At 44.6% G+C, this 18,098-nt stretch overlaps 1 protein-coding gene across 4 annotated transcripts in view; it reads right to left on the reverse strand.

Moving 5' to 3' along the window:
- top2b (DNA topoisomerase II beta) overlaps window positions 1-16,579 on the reverse strand; it is a 214,841-nt gene extending 198,262 nt beyond the window's left edge. The window contains exon 1 of one of the 4 annotated variants that reach the window (XM_085988535.1): window positions 15,832-16,579. In XM_085988535.1, the coding sequence (XP_085844661.1) occupies window positions 15,832-15,873 (42 nt within the window). In that variant the 5' untranslated portion in view covers window positions 15,874-16,579. The remainder of the gene's footprint in view (window positions 1-15,831) is intronic. The other 3 variants (XM_085988534.1, XM_085988533.1, XM_085988536.1) reach the window with 3 other exon arrangements.
- Between the last annotated feature and the right edge of the window lie 1,519 nt (window positions 16,580-18,098).

Consider the following 18,098-nt stretch of genomic DNA (forward strand, 5'->3'; position numbering starts at 1 on the left):
AATTTTAAATGGGAGACTGATAGATTTTTGTTAACCAAAGGTATTGAAGGATGAAGCAAAGGATTGCGGGCCCTCAAATTGCGGTGTATCGGACGGTCTGTACCACGTTGTAATCCCTTTGAAATGCTCCGCGAGTTCCAGAACTTGCAGTCTGTCAACGTACATGTTGGCAGGTCATCAATGGGGGTCCAAAAAAGCAATCCCTGACGCAGAGTTGGGCTATTTGCTCAGCAATTGGCCTGCCATTGCCTACTTAAGTCTTATGGTTGAGGCAAGTAGGCGTAGGGCCTGCTTGCATCAGCATAAGGGGATATCTAAACCTTAAAATTAAACATTTTTATATCCCGAATTATGTGCACGCACTTTATTAAATGAGTTTATGCAAATATTGGTCTGGTTAGTCTTAATATTTAGAATTATCAAAAAATTAAATGAGGTTGGTGCAATGAAGGAACTTATGAATAAAATTGCAATCCTGTACATTGTATAATTATTAGATTTGGCATTTCCATTGCATATGGGGAATCCCGTCGTAAATGATTGCAATGGAATTCTCCTGTGTCATTGGAGGACCGGGCCCACGTGATCCCAGATACGCTTCTGAACCGCCTGCGTCCCTGGGATCTGTGGGCCATTACGCTGCCCGACGCCTCGAAGCCAGAGACCGCAACTCTTCACAGCCTAGGCACCAGGAGGTACTTTTGAAATTGTTTTGCAGGTCGGAGTTGTAATCCAGATGTACACCTCCGACCGCAATTTCTAGGCCATGGAGTTAGGTCACAGATCAGCCATGATCTCATTGAATGACAGATCAGGCTTGAGGGGCTAAATGGCCTACGCCTATTCCTATGTGGCTCGTGTCAAATTTCATTTGATAATGCTCCTGTGAAGCACCTTGGAACGTTTTACTACATTAAAAGGTGCTATATAAATACAAGTTGTTGTTGTTGAAGCCATGAGTCTTCATAGGGTCCAGAATCAATGTTGGGGACTCCCAGAACAACTTTCACTTGCCTGTATATACCAGTGTGCTCGCACCTCTTGTGGGTCAGGACATATCTAGGAATGGTGAAGGAGGGGTCTGGAATGTAGGGTAATAGAAGTGAGTGCAGAAGTGTCAGGTTGTCGCTTGACTAGCTCGTGGGACAGTTTTCCCATTTTGGGTACCAAGTGAGGAAGACTTTGCTAGGTCAATCTGGGCCAAGATTGCCAAATCTTGCCCTAAAAATGATGCTTGGGTAGTTTGTCATTGTGTACTATTTGAAGACAAGCTGGCTTGAGATTTTTCCAAAGGAAGCCCAAACGATCAGGAAAAACAAGAAAGCTTTGGGAAAAAAAATCCATGGAAAAATGAAATCTATTTTTGGTTAACCAATGTGCACTTACTGCATGAAAATAACCAGCTGAATCCATGACCATAGGAACATCATTTAATCTCAACATTCCCTATGGAATGACTCAAACTGGAACAGGGTGGAGGGTGTGTAAAAAAAAAGATAGTTTGGCCTTAAAAGTAGAACATGCTTTTTCACTTTTGTATTATTTTCAGTAGTGCAACAGGATGATACCAGGTCATTCTTACACGGGTTTACATTTCACAAAACCAATCCCAGTGGTTGAAAACCCAGAAAAACTGGGAGAAATTGTACCAGGATAACTAGTGCCCAACCTATGCTCCAGTAATCCCATTCAGCAAGTAATGACCAACTTAGTACAAACCTTTAAATACAAGAGACACAAGTTCAGATCACACTACCTGTGAAAGAATGCCACAGGCAAAAGCAGTTTGTGCTGCTTCACCACTGATGGTGTGTGTGGATTTTTGCAATTCGTGCCAGGGATAAATGTGGAGGTCTAGGTTAAGTGCAAACAACTCTTGTATCATACGGCTCTGCAACCGTAATTCAGACAAATTCCTGTTCAATAATGAAAACATTGTTTGTATAGAGTTTCTACTACATTCAATTTCAAATGTCGAAGAATTAATTATATCTTTTTCCACCAGCAATATTCATGAAGTTAGCTATTCAGAAAGTTGCCAGATCTGAAGTTTATTAGGAACAATGGTGTGACAATATTTTTCGCCAAATTTCCTACCAAGAAAAGATGCACCAAGTGTTCAGCATACTCAGCCATTAGCATGTTTTAGTCAGGCCAGGTAGCACCAGATTGCCCCTATGGTTAGTCCAAAGTCCTGACCCCCCAGTTGCACTTAATGGAGGGTGTCTGGGCTTCTGGAGAAGGGGGACCCTAAGTGAGTATCTTGAACATAAACAGAAAGTACTTTGAACAAGAGGTACTCCCCCAGACTTTCCTTCCATTTTAAGAAAACCTCAGGGAGCATTAAATGAATATGGTTGACAATCTTCCAAGTTCCAGCACTAGACTTTTCATTAGCAGGGAAGAATCTGATGAGCAGTATTCCATGCACAAAACTCTGCCTTTCCCCACTCAATAGCAAAGACAAGCAGGCAAGTGAGGCCAAACTGCCTGAATGTACAATTCATTTAATGATAATAGCCCAAAATTGGCGGTCAGCGGCAAAGTGAAGGCTTTCATTGCTGGCCCCGAAGTACGCTTCGCACAAGGATCTCGAGCTGTGTCGAGAACTTCAAGTTTTCCGACATTCAATTCAACGGAGGTTAGTGGGGATCCCCTTGTGCAAACTGCTGTGATGTCAACAAGCTGTCTAAGCAGCCAATCAAAACACAGAATGACAGCAAACAAGGAAGCGAGTAAGCTCTTAAAATTCTAACTTTTAAAAATGTTAGAGAGCAGAACAAAGATTGGGGCTCATGGGGAAAAGGCAAACCTGAAATAAAGATGGACCAATTGTTTTTTGAGTTTCTTTTATTATAATGGACAAAATTCACACTGCGCAAAATTTAAACTAACTTTCCAGGCCCTTAAACTTTGATTAGCAGTCAATATGCTGTTAAAACCCAAGTTACAACTAATCCCTTTGGGTCTGACTTTTAGTGGGGAATTTAACAGCGTACTTACTGCGGAAGTGCCAGAGTTTTCGTTGGTTTCCCTGATTTGGGTGATTACAGATTGCTGGCTCTGTGGGTTGGAGGGGGGCACAGCGCAGCCTGTGCCAGAGCTATGAAGTACAGACCACAACTTCCAAATCCTGTAGCTACTGAGAGTTTCAACGACGGAATGACGTCAAACACTGCCAGATCGCAGTCATCCTGACCGCAAATTCCGGGCCAATGTCACAGTGCAGCTTTGGAGGGGAAGTGTGTGACAAAAGAACAATTGGAGGTAAGTTTTGTTTAAGTACTGTACATGGAACTATTCATGTAATATTTTGATAATATTTGAATAGAAGGCTATTGCAGTCTGAAAGAATGACGTGTGGATTTAAAAAACAAAAGTGAAAACAATTTACACGGCGGGTGTCCTTCTGATCAAGACAGGCATTCTCAATGACTCTTGTCTTAGTTTCTGCTCCTAACATCTGCCTTGCTTTTCCACTGAAATTATGTTTCAATATTGAGGCTCAGAAGTGTTATTATTTATTTTTCCTATGATGTGGGCGTCGCTGGCATGGCCAGCATTTATTGACCATCCCTAATTGCCCTCGAGAAGGTGGTGGTGAGCCACCTTCTTGAACAGCTGCAGTCCTTGTGGTGAAGGTACTCCCACAGTGCTGTTAGGGAGGGAGTTCCAGGATTTTGACCCAGTGATGATGAAGGAACGGCGATATATTTCCAAGTCAGGATGGTGTGTGACTTGGAGGTGAACTTGTAGGTGATGGTGTTCCCATGCGCCTGTTGCCCTTGTCCTTCTAGGTGGTAGAGGTTGTGAGTTTGAGAGCTGCTGCCAAAGAAGCCTTGGCAAGTTGCTGCAGTGCATCTTGTAGATGGTACACACTGCAGCCATGGTGCACCAGTGGTGGAAGAAGTGAATGCTTGCGATGGTGGATGGGGTGCCAATCAAGCAGGTTGCTTTGTCCTGGATAGTGTTGAACTTCCGAGTGTTGTTGGAGCTGGAATCACCCAGGCAAGTGGAGAGTATTCCATCACACTCCTGACTTGTGCCTTGTAGATGGTGGAAAGGCTTTGAGGAAGCAGGTGGTGAGACACTTGTCACAGAATACCCAGCCTCTGACCTACTCTTGTGGCCGCAGTATTTATGTGGCTGGTCCAGTTAAGTTTCTGGTCAATGGCGACCCATAGAATATTGATGGTGGGGGATTCAGCAATGGTAATGCTGTTGAATTTCCAGGGGTGGTGGTTAGACTCTGTCTTGTTGGAGATAGTCATTGCCATCACTTGTGTGGCACAAAAGTTACTTGCCACTTATCAGTCCAAGCCTGAATGTCATCCAGGTCTTGCTGCATGTGAGCATGGACTGTTTCATTATCTGGGGAGTTGCGACTGGAACTGAACACTGTGCAATCATCAGCAGCAAACATCTCCACTTCTGACCTTAAGATGAAACAGCTGAAGATGGTTGGGCCTAGGACACTGCCCTGAAGAACTCCTGCAGCAATGTCCTGGGGCTGAGACGATCAACCTCCAACAACCACAACCACCTTCCTTTGTGCTAGGTACGACTCCTCAGGTTCTCTCTCCTCAGTTTCCACATGTACGATGAAGACACCCAGCTCTAGCTCACCACCACCACTTCTCAACCCCTCCACAGTCTCGAAATTGTATCCAGGTCTGGATGAGCAGATTTTCTCCAATTAAATATTGGGAAGACCGAAGCCAATGTTTTCAGTCCCGCCACAAACTTCGTTCTAGCCACCGACTCCATCCCTCTCCCTAACATCTGTCTGAGGCTGAACCACACTGCTCACAACCTTGCTGTCATATTTGACCCTGAAATGAGCTTCCGACCACATATTCGCAGCGTAAGACCATCTATTTCCACCTCCATAACATCGCCCGTCTCTGCCCTTGCCTTAGCTAATCCGCTGCTGAAACCCTCATCCATGTCTTTGTTACCTCTAGACTTGACTATTCCAATGCATGCCTGGCTGACCTCCCACATTCTACCCTACGTAAACTTGAGGTCATCCTTACTCACACCATGTCCCATTCACCCATCGCTGAACTACATTGGCTCACAGTTAAGCAACACCTCAAATTTAAAATTCCCATCCTAGTTTTCAACTCCCTCCATGGTCTCGCCCCTCCCTATAATCCCCCTCCCCCCAGTATATCTGTGCTTCTCTAATTCTGCCCTCTTGAGCATCCCTGATTATAATCGCTCAACCATTGGTGGCCGTGCCTTCTGTTGTCTCAGCCCTAAGTTCTGGAATTCCCTCTCTAAGCCTCTCCTTCCTCCTTTAAGATGCTCCTTAAAACCTACCTCTGAACAAGCTTTTGGTCATCCACCTTAATTTCCCTTTGTGGCTCAGTGTTAAATTTTTTGTCTTATAATACTCCTGTGAAGCGCCATGGGATGTTTTACTATGTTAAAAAGGCGCTATATAAATACAAGTCGCTGTTGACTCCAGCCAGTGGAGAGTTTTCCCCGATTCCCATTGACTTCAATTTCACTAGGCCTCCTTGATGTCACACTCGGTCAAATGCTGCCTCGATGTCAAGGGCAGTCACTCTCACCTCACCTCTGGAATTCAGCTCTTTTTGTCCATGTTTGGACCAAGGCTGTAGTGAGGTCTGGAGCCAAGTGGTCCTGACGGAACCCAAACTGAGCATTGGTGAGCAGGTTATTGGTAAGTGTCGCTTGATACCACTGTTGACGACACCTTCCATCACTTTGCTGATGATTGAGAGTAGACTTATGAGGCTGTAATTAGCCGGATTGGATTTGTCCTGCTTTTTGTGGACAGGACATACCTGGGCATTGTCGGGTAGATGCCAGTGTTGTAGCTGTACTGGAACAGTTTGGCTAGAGACGCAGCTAGTTCTGGAGCACAAGTCTTCAGCATGACAGCCGGGATGTTGTTGGATCCCATAGCCTTTGCTGTATTCTGAGCGCTCAGCCGTTTCTTGATATCACGTGGAGTAAATCGAATTCGCTGAAGACTGGCTTCTGCAATATAAAAACATAGAAGATAGGAGCAGGAGTAGGCCATTCGGCCCCTCGAGCCTGCTCCGCCATTTAATGAGATCATGGCTGATCATCCAAATTCAGTACCCTGTCCCTGCTTTCTCCCCATATCCCTTGATCCCCTTAGCGTTAAGAAATATATCTAACTCCTTCTTGAATATATTTAATGAATTGGCCTCAACTGCCTTCTGTGGTAGAGAATTCCACAGGTTCACCACTCTCTGGGTGAAGAAATTCCTCCTCATCTCAGTCCTAAATGGCTTACCCCTTATCTTTAGCCTGTGACCCCCTGGTTCTGGACTCTCTCGCCATCAGGAACATCCTTCCTGCATCTGTCTAGTCCTGTTAGAATTTTATAAGTTTCAATGAGATCCCCTCTCATTCTTCTAAACTCTAGCGAATATAAGCCTAATCGACCCAATCTCTCTTCATAAGTCATTTCTGCCATCCCAGGTATCAGTCTGGTGAATCTTCGCTGCACTCCCTCCATGGCAAGAACACCCTTCCTCAGATAATGCGACCAAAACTGCACACAATACTCAAGGTGTGGTCTCACCAAGGTCCTGTACAACTGCAGCAAGACATCCTTGTTCCTGTACCCGAATCCTCTCGCTATGAAGGCCAACATACCATTTGCCTTCTTAACCGCCTGCTGCACCTGCATGCTTATCTTCAGCGACTGGTGCACAAGGACACCCAGGTCTCGTTGCACTTCCCCTTTTCCCAATCTATTGCCGTTCAGATAATAATCTGCCTTCCTGTTTTTGCCACCAAAGTGGATAACCTCGCATTTATTCACATTATACAGGTTGACTATCCCTTATCCGAAAACCTTGGGACCAGCTGTGTTTCGGTTTTCGGAAATTTTCGGATTTCAGAAGGTATTATTTCAGACTGGGAAACTCTGAACATTAAATTAATTTGGTAATTAGTATTTGTATTTAATATAAATTTTAAAAGTTCAGGCTACCTCTTGCGACTGTTCCGTGTCTCATTCCCCTTCCTGCTTCTCTGTGCTGCCGCTCACAGTCTGTTTACAGCTCCCCCTGCTCCGTATCTGAATTCCTTGACTTAGCGGGGGTCTGGGGCTCGACTGCCGCCGCCAGTTGTGGGAAAACCGGATATCGGCTGACTCCTACGCTAAGCTGGCCCGCAAATCAGGTCAGAAAAGCATCGGCCGCGTCGGGTCATGTTTGGCGCCACTCGGGTTATGTCGTGAGCACGACTTATGCTCCACAAAAAAACTTTCGGTTTTCAGAAGTGCGGATAAAGGATAGTCTATCTGTACTGCCTCTGCCAAGCATCTGCCCAATCACCCAACCTGGCCAAATCATACTGGAGTTTCTCTGCATCCTCCTCACAGCCCACCCAGCTTTGTGTCGTCTGCAAACCTGGAGATATTACATCTGGTTCCCTCATCTAGATCATTAATATATATTGTGAATAGCTGAGGTCCTAGCACCGATCCCCCACTAGTCACTGCCTGCCTCTCGGAAAAAGACCCATTTATTCCAGCTCTTTGTTTCCTGTCTGTCTGCCAACCAGTTCTCTATCCAAGTCAGTACCTTATACCCAATCCCATGTGCTTTAACTTTGCACGCTAATCTCTTATACGGGACCTTATCAAAAGCCTTCTGAAAGTCCAAATACACCAACTGGTTCTCCCTTATCTATTCTACCAGTCACATCCTCAAAAAATTCCAGTAGTATGATGGGGACGTCAGGAGGAGGCCAATAGGGATCATCCACTCAGCACTTCTGGCTGAAGATGGTTGCAAACGCTTCAGCCTTGTCTCCACCATCATTGAGGATGGGGATATTCATGGAGCCTCCTCCTCCAGTTAGTTGTTTAATTATCCTCCACCATTCACGACTGCAGAGCTTTGATCTGATCTGTTGATTGTGGGATCGCTTAGCTCTGTCTATAGTATGCTGCTTTTGCTGTTTAGCATGCGTGTAGTCCTGTGTTGCAGCTTCCCAAGGTTGGCACTTCATTTTTAGGTACGCCTGGTGCTGCTCCTGGAATGCTCTTCTACACTCCTCATTGAACCAAGGTTGGTCTCCTGGCTGGATAGTAATGGTAGAGTGAGGGATATGCCGAGCCATGAGATTACAGATGATGGTGGAATACAATTCTGCTGCTGCTGGTGGCCCACAGCGCCTCATGGATGCCCAGTTTTGAGCTACTGGGTCTTTTCTGAATCTATCCCATTTAGCATGGTGGTAATGCCACACAACACGATGGAGGGCGTCCTCAGTGTGAAGACAGGTCTTCGTCTCCACAAGGGCTGTGCGGCGGTCACTGTTACCAATGCTGTTATGGACAGATTCATCTGCAACAGTTAAGATTGGTAAGGACAAGGTCAAGTAGGTTTTTCCCTCGTGTTGATTCTCTCACCACCTGCCACAGACCCAGTCTGGCAGCTATGTTCTTCAGGACTTGGCCAGCTCGGTCAGTAGTGGTGCTACCGAGCCACTCTTGGTGATGGACATTGAAGTCCTCCACCCGGAGTACATTCTGTGTTCTTGCTACCCTCAGTGTTTCTTCCAATTGGTGTTCAACATGGAGGAGTAAGGATTCATCGATTAGAATATCATTGCGAATACAGAGACATGGCTGCAGGGTGACGAAGGCTGGGAGCTGAATATCCAAGGATATTCGATTTTTATAAAGGACAGGCAAAAAGGAAAAGGAGGTGGGGTGGCGTTGTTAGTAAAGGATGAAATCAGAGCAATAGTGAGAAAGGATATTGGCTCAAAGTCAAGATGTAGAATCAGTCTGGGTGGAACTAAGAAGCACCAAGGGGCATAAAACATTGGTGGGAATTGTCTATAGGCTTCCAAACAGTAGTGGTAATGTAGGGGACGGCATCAAACAGGAAATTAGAGATGCATGTAACAAGGGTACTACAGTAATCATGGGTGACTTTAATCAACATATAGACTGGCCAAACCAAATTAGCAATAATACTGTGGAGGATGAATTTCTGGAGTGTGTACGAGATGGTTTTTTAGACCAGTACGTTGAGCCAACAAGGGAACAGGCTATCCTAGATTGGGTATTGTGCAATGAGAAGGGGTTAATTAATAATCTTGTGTGGGGTCCTTTAGGGAAGAGTGACCATAACATGATTTCAAAATGCACAGAATATATACATTCCAACAAGAAAGAAAAATTCCAAGGGGAGGACCCACCATCTGTAGTTAACTAAAAAAGTTAAAGATAGTATTAAACTTAAAGATAAAGCATATAATTGCACAAAGATGGGTGGCAGGTCAGAAGATTGGACAGAATATAAAAAACAGCAAAGAATGACTAAAAGATTAATGAGAGAAAAATTAAGAGTACGAGAGAAAGCTAGCTAGAAATATAAAAACAGATACAGGAAACTCTCGATTTACCGGCACCTCAATAACCGGAAATCTCTGTTAACCGGCAAAATTCAGGAGTAGGTTCAGGTAAGTTTTATTTCATATTAGTGGCCGTTCCTGGATCTGCGGCTGTGTAACCGGGGTTCCTGCACCTGTTGCTAAGCAACAGGGACGCCTGGATCTTGTGGCTGGGGTTCCTGCACCTGTTGCTAAGCAACAGGGAAGCCTGGATCTGTTGCTGTGTACAGGGCTCTCGTACCTTTTACTATACCTCTCTGTAATCCGGACTTTTTGATAAACCGGCACCACGCCGGTCCAGTCGGTGCAGGATAAAAAAAAGTTTCCTACAGTAAGAGTTTCTATAGATATTTTAAAAAGAGTTAAGTGAGCTTTGGTCCTATAAAGTGAGTCTGGGGAATTAATAATGGAAAATAAGTAGATGGCAGTTGAATTGAACAGGTATTTTGCATCGGTCTTCACTATAGAAGATACAAGTAACATCCCAAAAATAACTGTAAATCAGGAAATGGAAGGGAGGAACTCAAGAAAATTATAATCATCGGGGAAGTGGCACTGAGCAAATTGTTGGAGCTACGGGCTGACAAGTCCCTGGGTCCTGATGGACTTCATCCTAGGGTCTTGAAAGAAGTGGCTAGTGAGATAGTTGATGTGTTGGTTTTAATTTTCCAAAATTCCCTAGATTCGGGGAAGGTTCCATTAGATTGAAAAATAGCGAATGTAACTCCTTTATTCAAAAAGGGAGACAGAAAGCAGGAAACTACAAGCCAGTTAGCTTAACATCTGTCATAGGAAAGATGTTAGAAGCTATTATTAATGGCGTTGTAGCAGGGCACTTAAAAAAAAGTTCAAAGTAATCAGGCAGAGTCAACATAGTTTTGTGCAAGGGAAATCATGTTTAACCAATTTATTGGAGTTCTTTGAGGAAGTAACATGTGCTGTGGATAAAGGGGAACCGGTGGATGTACTGTACTTAGATTTCCAGAAGGCATCTGATAAGGTGCCACATCAAAGCTTATTGCAGAAAATAAAAGCTCATGGTGTAGGGGGTAACATATTGGCATGGATAGAAGATTGGCTAGCTAATAGGAACCAGAGAGTAGGCACAAATGGGTCATTTTCTGGTTGGCAAGATGTAACGAGTGATGTGCCACAGGGATCAGTGCTGGGGCCTCAACTTTTTGCAATTTATATAAATGACTTGGATGAAGGGACAAAAGGTATGGTTGCTAAATTTACTGATGACACAAAGATAGGTAGGAAAGTAAATTGTGAAGAGGACATAAGGAGACTACAAAGGGATATAGATAGGTTAAGTGAGTGGGCAAAGATCTGGCAAATGGAGTACAATGTGGGAAAATGTGAAGTTGTCCATTTTGGCAGGAAGAATAAAAAAGCATATTATCTAAATGGTGAGATTGCAGAGCTCGGAGATGCAGAGGGATCTGGGTGTCCTAGTGCATGAATCGCAAAAGGTTACTATACAGGTAAAGTAAGTAATTAGGAAAGCTAATAGAATGTTATCATTTATTGCGAGGGGAACTGAATACAAAAGTAGGGAGGTTATGCTTCAGTTATACAGGGCATTGGTGAGACCACATCTGGAGTACTGTGTACAGTATTGGTTTCCTTATTTGAGGAAGGATGTAAATGCGTTGGAAGCAGTTCAGAGAGGGTTTACTAGACTAATACCTGGAATGGGCAGGTTGTTTTAAGAGGAAAGGTTGGACAGGCTAGGTTTGTATCCACTGGAGTTTAGAAAAGTAAGAGGTGACTTGATTGAAACATAGAAGATGGAGGAGTCTGGGACGTTGGCTGAAAGGTGTGATTGCGTGAATATGACTGTCAGACTGTTGCTTGACTACTCTGTGGAACAGCTCTCCCAACTTTGGCACAAGTCCCCATATGTTAGTGAGGAGGACTTTGCAGGGTCGACTGGGGTGGGTGTCCCATTGTCGTGTCTGAAGCCGGTGCCGGGTGGTCCGTCCGATTTTATTATTGTTTTTCGTAGCAGTTTGGTACAACCGAGTGGCTTGCTAGGCCATTTCAGAGGCCAGTTAACAGTCAATCACATTGCTGTGGGTCTGGAGTCACATGTAAGCCAGATCAGGTAAGGTCGGCACATTTCCATCCCTAAAGGACATTAGTAAACATTTGGGAGGACCAACAAGGAGTCCAACCACAACTTGCTCATTTGTCAGTTACACAGATCTGTACTTTCTAGACAACTACTCAGGGATTAGTTAAGTCTAAGAGCCCTGTTGCAGAGCATTTCTTTGTGTGGTCCAGGCTTCCTGTCCCCCTCCCAAATCCTTAGTAGGCTTTCTGCTCCATATGCCTTTGGGCCTCCCAGCATAACCAGCTCAGCTGTGGACTGTTGCTGAAATTCAGTGCTGCTGCCTCCTCTTTTCTTGCTCTCTTGAAAAAAGGTGGCAAGGGAATACAAGGCTGTCCCAGCTACCATAAAACACGTGAAAAGCTCCTATAGCTTTATCTTTTCCTTTCTCTTTCTATGGAACTGCCTGCCATTCACTTGCCAACTGTCGAGGGTCTTAATTGAAGCCAGGAGCTCACCATGTGGGGAATGGCACAGTATGTTGCAGCATTCTGGAGACTGGCCTTCAAACATCACATTGGTTGGGATTGTAGCCCTGGACAAATGTAATGGTTAATTTAACACCAAATATGGCCTGCTATACATTATTTTATGCCATGAAAACAATTATTGAATGGATTAAATAGAAGAGATCCAGAAATTGTTAAGAGAACTATAATTTAAATGAGTATGATTTTCCTCAACTGACCCGTTAGGCTTTTTTACTTGATGGATTTTTAAAAATTCATTCACAGTATGTGGGCATCGCTGGCAAGGCCAGCATTTATTGCCCATCCCTAATTGCCCTTAACTGAGTGGCTTGATAGGCTATTTCAGAGGGAACATGTGCATCCATCAATTGATCTCTATCCAATAGGTACAGTTGCATTGCTGTGAAAAGAAACCCCAACTTCAGCAGCAATGTTGTAATATAAATACAAGTAGGACAGAACCATTTCAAGAGGTAACTTATATCTTTTCCTCCAGAGATAGTTTTTAACCTGTTCCTGCAAAAACATTTTTTTTTGTTGCAGTTTTCACATTGCTGACCTATATAGCCATCAGGAAACATCCATAGCCAGAATTATTTGATTTTTGGAATGTGGACAACACTGACAAGGCCACATTTACTTCCCATTCTTCTAAGTAAATAAATTACAAAATAAAATAAAGACTATGTTAGAAGGATATGCTGATAAGGTGAGATGAAGTAGGGTGGGAGGAGGCTTGTGTGGAGCATAATCACCTTCTAAAGGAACGGAGGGATCTGCACTTCAGATGGCATTAAAAGTCAAACACATAGTATAGACTAGTCACATGTAGGCCAGACCGGGTAGGGGTGGTAGATTCCCTGAAGACATTAGTGAACCAGCAGTTGGGATTTTACAACACTCTGGTAGGTTTGACTGTCATTTTCTCTCATGCTAACCCACAAATTACCAGATTTATTCCATTCAATTTTACAATTTGCCATGTTGGAATTACAACTCTCAACTTTCTGGTTGCTAGTTCAGTACCATAAACCACGATACTAAAGTGCACTATATATGCTCAAAAATGAAAGTCAGTATTCAGAACTTTTAAGCAATGGAGATGCAGAGTTTATTTCTGGCAGTGCTATGACATCCACCTTGAAAACATAAAAAGTGCAAACTTCATACCATCAAAAGCATCTGCCCAGTAGTGCCATTTCTACTTGAAGCGGTTCCATAATACAGAAGAGGCATTCATCGCAATGGATACTTCGCTCCCTTTTCCTGTCTCGTCCCTTACTTAGGTCAGTTTTGTTACCAGTTGCACTTCTATGGGTTATGCAGTGACAATGTGCAACTGATGGATACTAAAATTAATTCAGCAATGGAAGTTGTCTAAAGCCTGGTAACCAATAGAAAACAACGTTTTCTCTCTAATCCATAGACCTGCAATCCTTGACTCAATATTTACACTTCTGTTAAGAACATAAGAAATAGGAGCAGGAGTAGGCCATTCAGTCTTTTGAGCCTGCTCCCCCATTCAATAAGATCATGGCTGATCTTCTACCTCATCTCCACCTTCCCACACTATCCCCAAAACCCTTGATTCCCTTAGTATCCAAAAATGTATCGATCTCTGTCTTGAATATACTAAATGACTGAGCATCCACGGCTCTCTGGGGTAAAGAATTCCCAATCCTTTGAGTGAAGAAATTTCTCATTTCAGTCCTAAAATCCTTATTCTGAGACTGTGACCCCTAGTCTCCCCAGCCAAGGGAAACTTCCTTCCAGCATCTACCCCGTCAAGCCCCTTAAGAATTTTATGTTTCAATGAGATCACCTCTCATTCTTCTAAACTCTAGGGAATGTAGTCCTAGTCCACTCAATCTCTCCTCATCCCAGGAATCAGTCTAGTGAACATTTGTTGCACTCCATCCAAGGCAAGTATATCCTTCCTTCAGTAAGGAGGTCAAAACTGTACACAGTACTCCAGGTGAGGTCTCACCAAGACCCTATATAATTGTAGCAAGACTTCTTTAACCTTCTACTCCTAAAGGCTATAATACAATTTGCTTTCCCAATTGCTTGCTGTACCTGCGTGTTAACTTTCTGTGATTCGTGTAGGACACCCAGGTCTCTCTGAATATCAACATTTCCCAATCCCTTGCCATTTAAAAATATTGTTTTTCTATTTTCCCCCTGCCAAAGAGGAAAACTTCACACTTCTCCACATTATATTCCATCTACCATGTTGTTGCCCACTTACTTAACCTGTCTATGTCTCTTTGCGACTCCTCAGCTTACTTTCCCACCTAACTTTATATCCTCAGCAAACTTGGATACTCGGTCCCCTCATCTAAGTCACTGACATAGATTGTAAATAGCAGAGGCCCAAGCACTGATCCTTGCGGTAGCCCACTAGTTGCAGCCTGCCAAACTGAAAATGACCCAATTATTCCTACTCTCTGTTTTCTGTCCGTTAACCAATCCTCAGTCCATGATGGCATATTACCCCCAATCCCATGAGACCTATTTGTGTAATAACCTCATGTGACACCTTATCAAATACTTTTTGAAAATCCAAATACACTACATTAACTGGTTTCCCCTTATCTACCCTGCTAGTTACAACCAATGCTCCTGCTGAGCTGCGTGGCCATGCAGTGATCTCGAGGTCCTGCGCAAGCACACACCGGTTTTCATAGTGGGAGAAACCGCACATGCGCGAAAATTTGAATGGGGCGCGCACCCAGTTAAAGGGATCACGCACCAAAAAAAAGCAAACATTGGTTACAACCTCAGAAAACTAAGATTTGTCAAACACGATTTCCCTTTCATAAATCCGTGTTGACTCTGCCCAATCATATTATGATTTTCTAAGTGCCTTGTTACCACATCCCTAATAATAGATTCTAGCATTTTCCTACTACTGATGTCAGGCAAACTGGCTTATAGTTCCCTGTTTTCTCAGTCCTTTCTTGTTAAATAAGGAACATTTCTAACTCCATTGCCAAATAAAGGTTAGAATCAGTACGCATTCATTAATTCAGTAATATGACAATTAAAAGCACAATCATCCAGACTTGCTGAATACATTAAAGTGAAGTAACTAGCTAAAATCATGAATGGATTGTAAAGTTGAAATTACATGAAAGAAACTAAGAGTTGTGGAAAAAGTAGGAGTGCCATACTTCATCTACAGCACAATGCAAGATGTACATTGCATAAATAGAAACAGAGGGGACTGACCTAAAGAAAATGTTGTAACTTCATAAATTTTGTTTTAGAAGGTTTTAAAGTTATCATTTTCTAAAAGTCTCTAAAATAAAAAACATCTTGAATTGCTAAAGCAGTTTGGGCTTTACAGTCAGAAAGTTTACTTCTTCCTCCTATCGTTTGTAAGCTGTCATTAACATGAAGGGAATCAGTTTCATCTATTTTTGCACAACTCAATTGAGAGCAGGAGTGAAACAAGGATGGAGACGGTGTGGATCTCAAGACAATTATAAAAACACAACTTTAGACACATTAGAATCACGAACCCCTCGAAAACTTTACCCATTTATGAAGGATTTTAAAAAATCCAGAGCACAAAAACGGTGTTGTTAAATTGACATAACCTTTTGAAACAGCCTCTGCATCTATCCATCCATCCCAGACTTTAAATAAAGACCTGTGGTCGGCCTGGTGAGCAAGCTGCGCCTTGAACTGATGGATACCGAGCGGAGAGAACACCCAGGTGGCTTCACACACACACACACACACACACACACCCGCTTCTTCTCCTGACAAGGGCAATCGACCCCCACCCGCTGAATGCCTTTCCTCACACCAGACACCTACCACCCAGGTCAAACCTCCGGACTCTCCGTCTCCCTTGGACATCTTTCCGAAGGCTGCCCTCCCTCCGCCGCGTTTCGATTGCTGTGCGGGTCAGTTGTGGTTTAAATGTGGTTTCAGTTATCCCGGTCTCTGGGGTTACCGGCTCCTCCAAACCGTCGGCTGTTCCAATCCCTCGCCGTCACATCGATGACGACCGCCGGCCCACTGGCTCTCCGCAGGTCCGTGAAGCCCCGGTTTAAACGCGAGTATTTATAAAACGCGAGAGCGGGTGGGGGAGGATGGCGGCTCCTCCTCTACCGGAGCGACCTCCCGTTTGTTTGCCTACGGCGGATCCGGGCCGGAGGCGGCGTGTCTCCTCCTCAGTGAGCCGCCGCCGCCGCCGCTCTCGGTGGTTTAAAGAAAGCCTGGGATCGTACCGGGACTTGAGCAGCGACGGTGCGGGTAGGGAGAGGAAACGGCCCGTTTTATTCTTCCCTCTTGGTCGTCGTCTTCGAGCCGAGGCCGAGAATCTACAAAGACGTAAACAAAATACCCGTATTTAAAGCACTCTGCCTCTGCCGCCTCTCTTCAGAATAAAATGGAGTATCACCAAACAGCGTTAAAATCTCATGGCCGGCCGTTAATTTAATGCTTAAACGGTGGCCTCGCGCTCTGCCGCTGCCCGCGCGCGCTCACGCAGCGAGCCCGAACAATAGGAGCGCGAGGAAGCTGACATCCGAGTCCGCGTCCCCGGCCCCCGCTCACTCCCGCTCCAGGCAGGCGGACGGATCGCCGGCCGCCTTGTCCAATCGCTTGCTTCCGTCTTCAGCGGCTGCTAGAGCCACCAATCGACGAGGCCGTTCCGGCGTGACGTCCTTGATACTTTTTTTTAAAACGATCTCGTGCGGTTGCGTGAGAAATGACGGAGGTTGAGAGCAGGGGCAGCTGGCGTTGCGGGGAGGGCGCTGCAGTGGGTTCGATATTAATAGTGGGAAAGGTTGGCCCTTCTCATTTATTTCTTAAAATACACCTCCACAAAGAATAGTAGGAAGTCTGTACTGATTATCTTTAATGCATATTGCACATTGTACAGTTTCTCCAATGGAGCCCACACAGCCATGTACCTCAGGACACGAACATTGCTCCCTTTACACCGTTTATATCCTATCCTTAAGTGATATAATCTGATCGTTTCTTCATCTATGCCAAAGTCCCCGAGCTTTAAGTTTGCACATCCCCATCTAGCTCCTGCTCCAATCTCCAACATTCAGACGTGGAAGAGCTGAAATCACCTACGGTTAAATGTGCGCAAAACCAAATAATAATAATAATCAACTTTATTGTCATTGTTCGTGCAGAAGTGCAGTACAACGAAATGTAGGCTTGCGGCTCCCGAGAGTGTACATTTAGATTAAGACATTTAAACATTCAACATTCATTTGGCTTGTAATACATTAACATAAACAAAATAAAGTGCATTGGCAGATGTGCAGGCTTTAGAGTTTATTTGTGGAGTTCAGTAGGATGACAGCCCTGGGAAAGAAGCTGTTCCTAAATCTGGTCGTTCGGGTGCGAATGCATCTGTAGCGTCTCCCAGATGGCAGGAGGGCGAACAGACTGTGGCTGGGGTGGGTAGGGTCTTTGATGATGGTCAGTGACCTCCGTAAACAGCGTTTCTGGTAGATGTTCTCTATGGTCGGTAGCCGGGTGCCGGTAATGCGTTGGGCAGTTTTGACTACCCGCTGCAGGACTTTCCGGTCATAGGAGCTACAGCTGCCATACCATACTGTGATACAGTTTTGTCAGGATGCTCTCTATTGTGCAGCGGTAAAAGTTAGAGAGGATCAGGGGTGGCAGGTTACATCCCTTCAACCTCCTTAGGAAATATAGGCGCTGCTGGGCCTTCTTCACCAAAGAGGAGGTATTGAGGGACCAGGAGAGGTCTTCCGTGATGTGGACTCCGAGGAACTTAAAGCTGTCCACCCTTTCCACCACAGCCCCATGGATGTGGATGGGGGTGTGACTTCCGCCTTTAGACTTCCTGAAGTCCACAATGATTTCCTTGGTTTTCTTGATGTTAAGGGCCAGGTTGTTATCGGCGCACCACTTCACGAGGTGCTGGACCTCCTCCCTGTAGGCTGACTCATCGTTGTTGGTGATCTGACCTACCACCGTGGTATCATCTGCAAACTTGATGATGGTGTTGGAGCCATGAACAGCCACACAGTCGTGGGTGAAGAGGGAGTAGAGGAGGGGGCTCAGCACACATCCTTGTGGGGCCCCCGTGT

The sequence above is a fragment of the Somniosus microcephalus genome, chromosome 5 (genome assembly GCF_052327205.1).
Source record: "Somniosus microcephalus isolate GS21.2 chromosome 5, FLI_Smic_1.0, whole genome shotgun sequence".
Classification (NCBI taxonomy): Eukaryota; Metazoa; Chordata; class Chondrichthyes; order Squaliformes; family Somniosidae; genus Somniosus; species Somniosus microcephalus.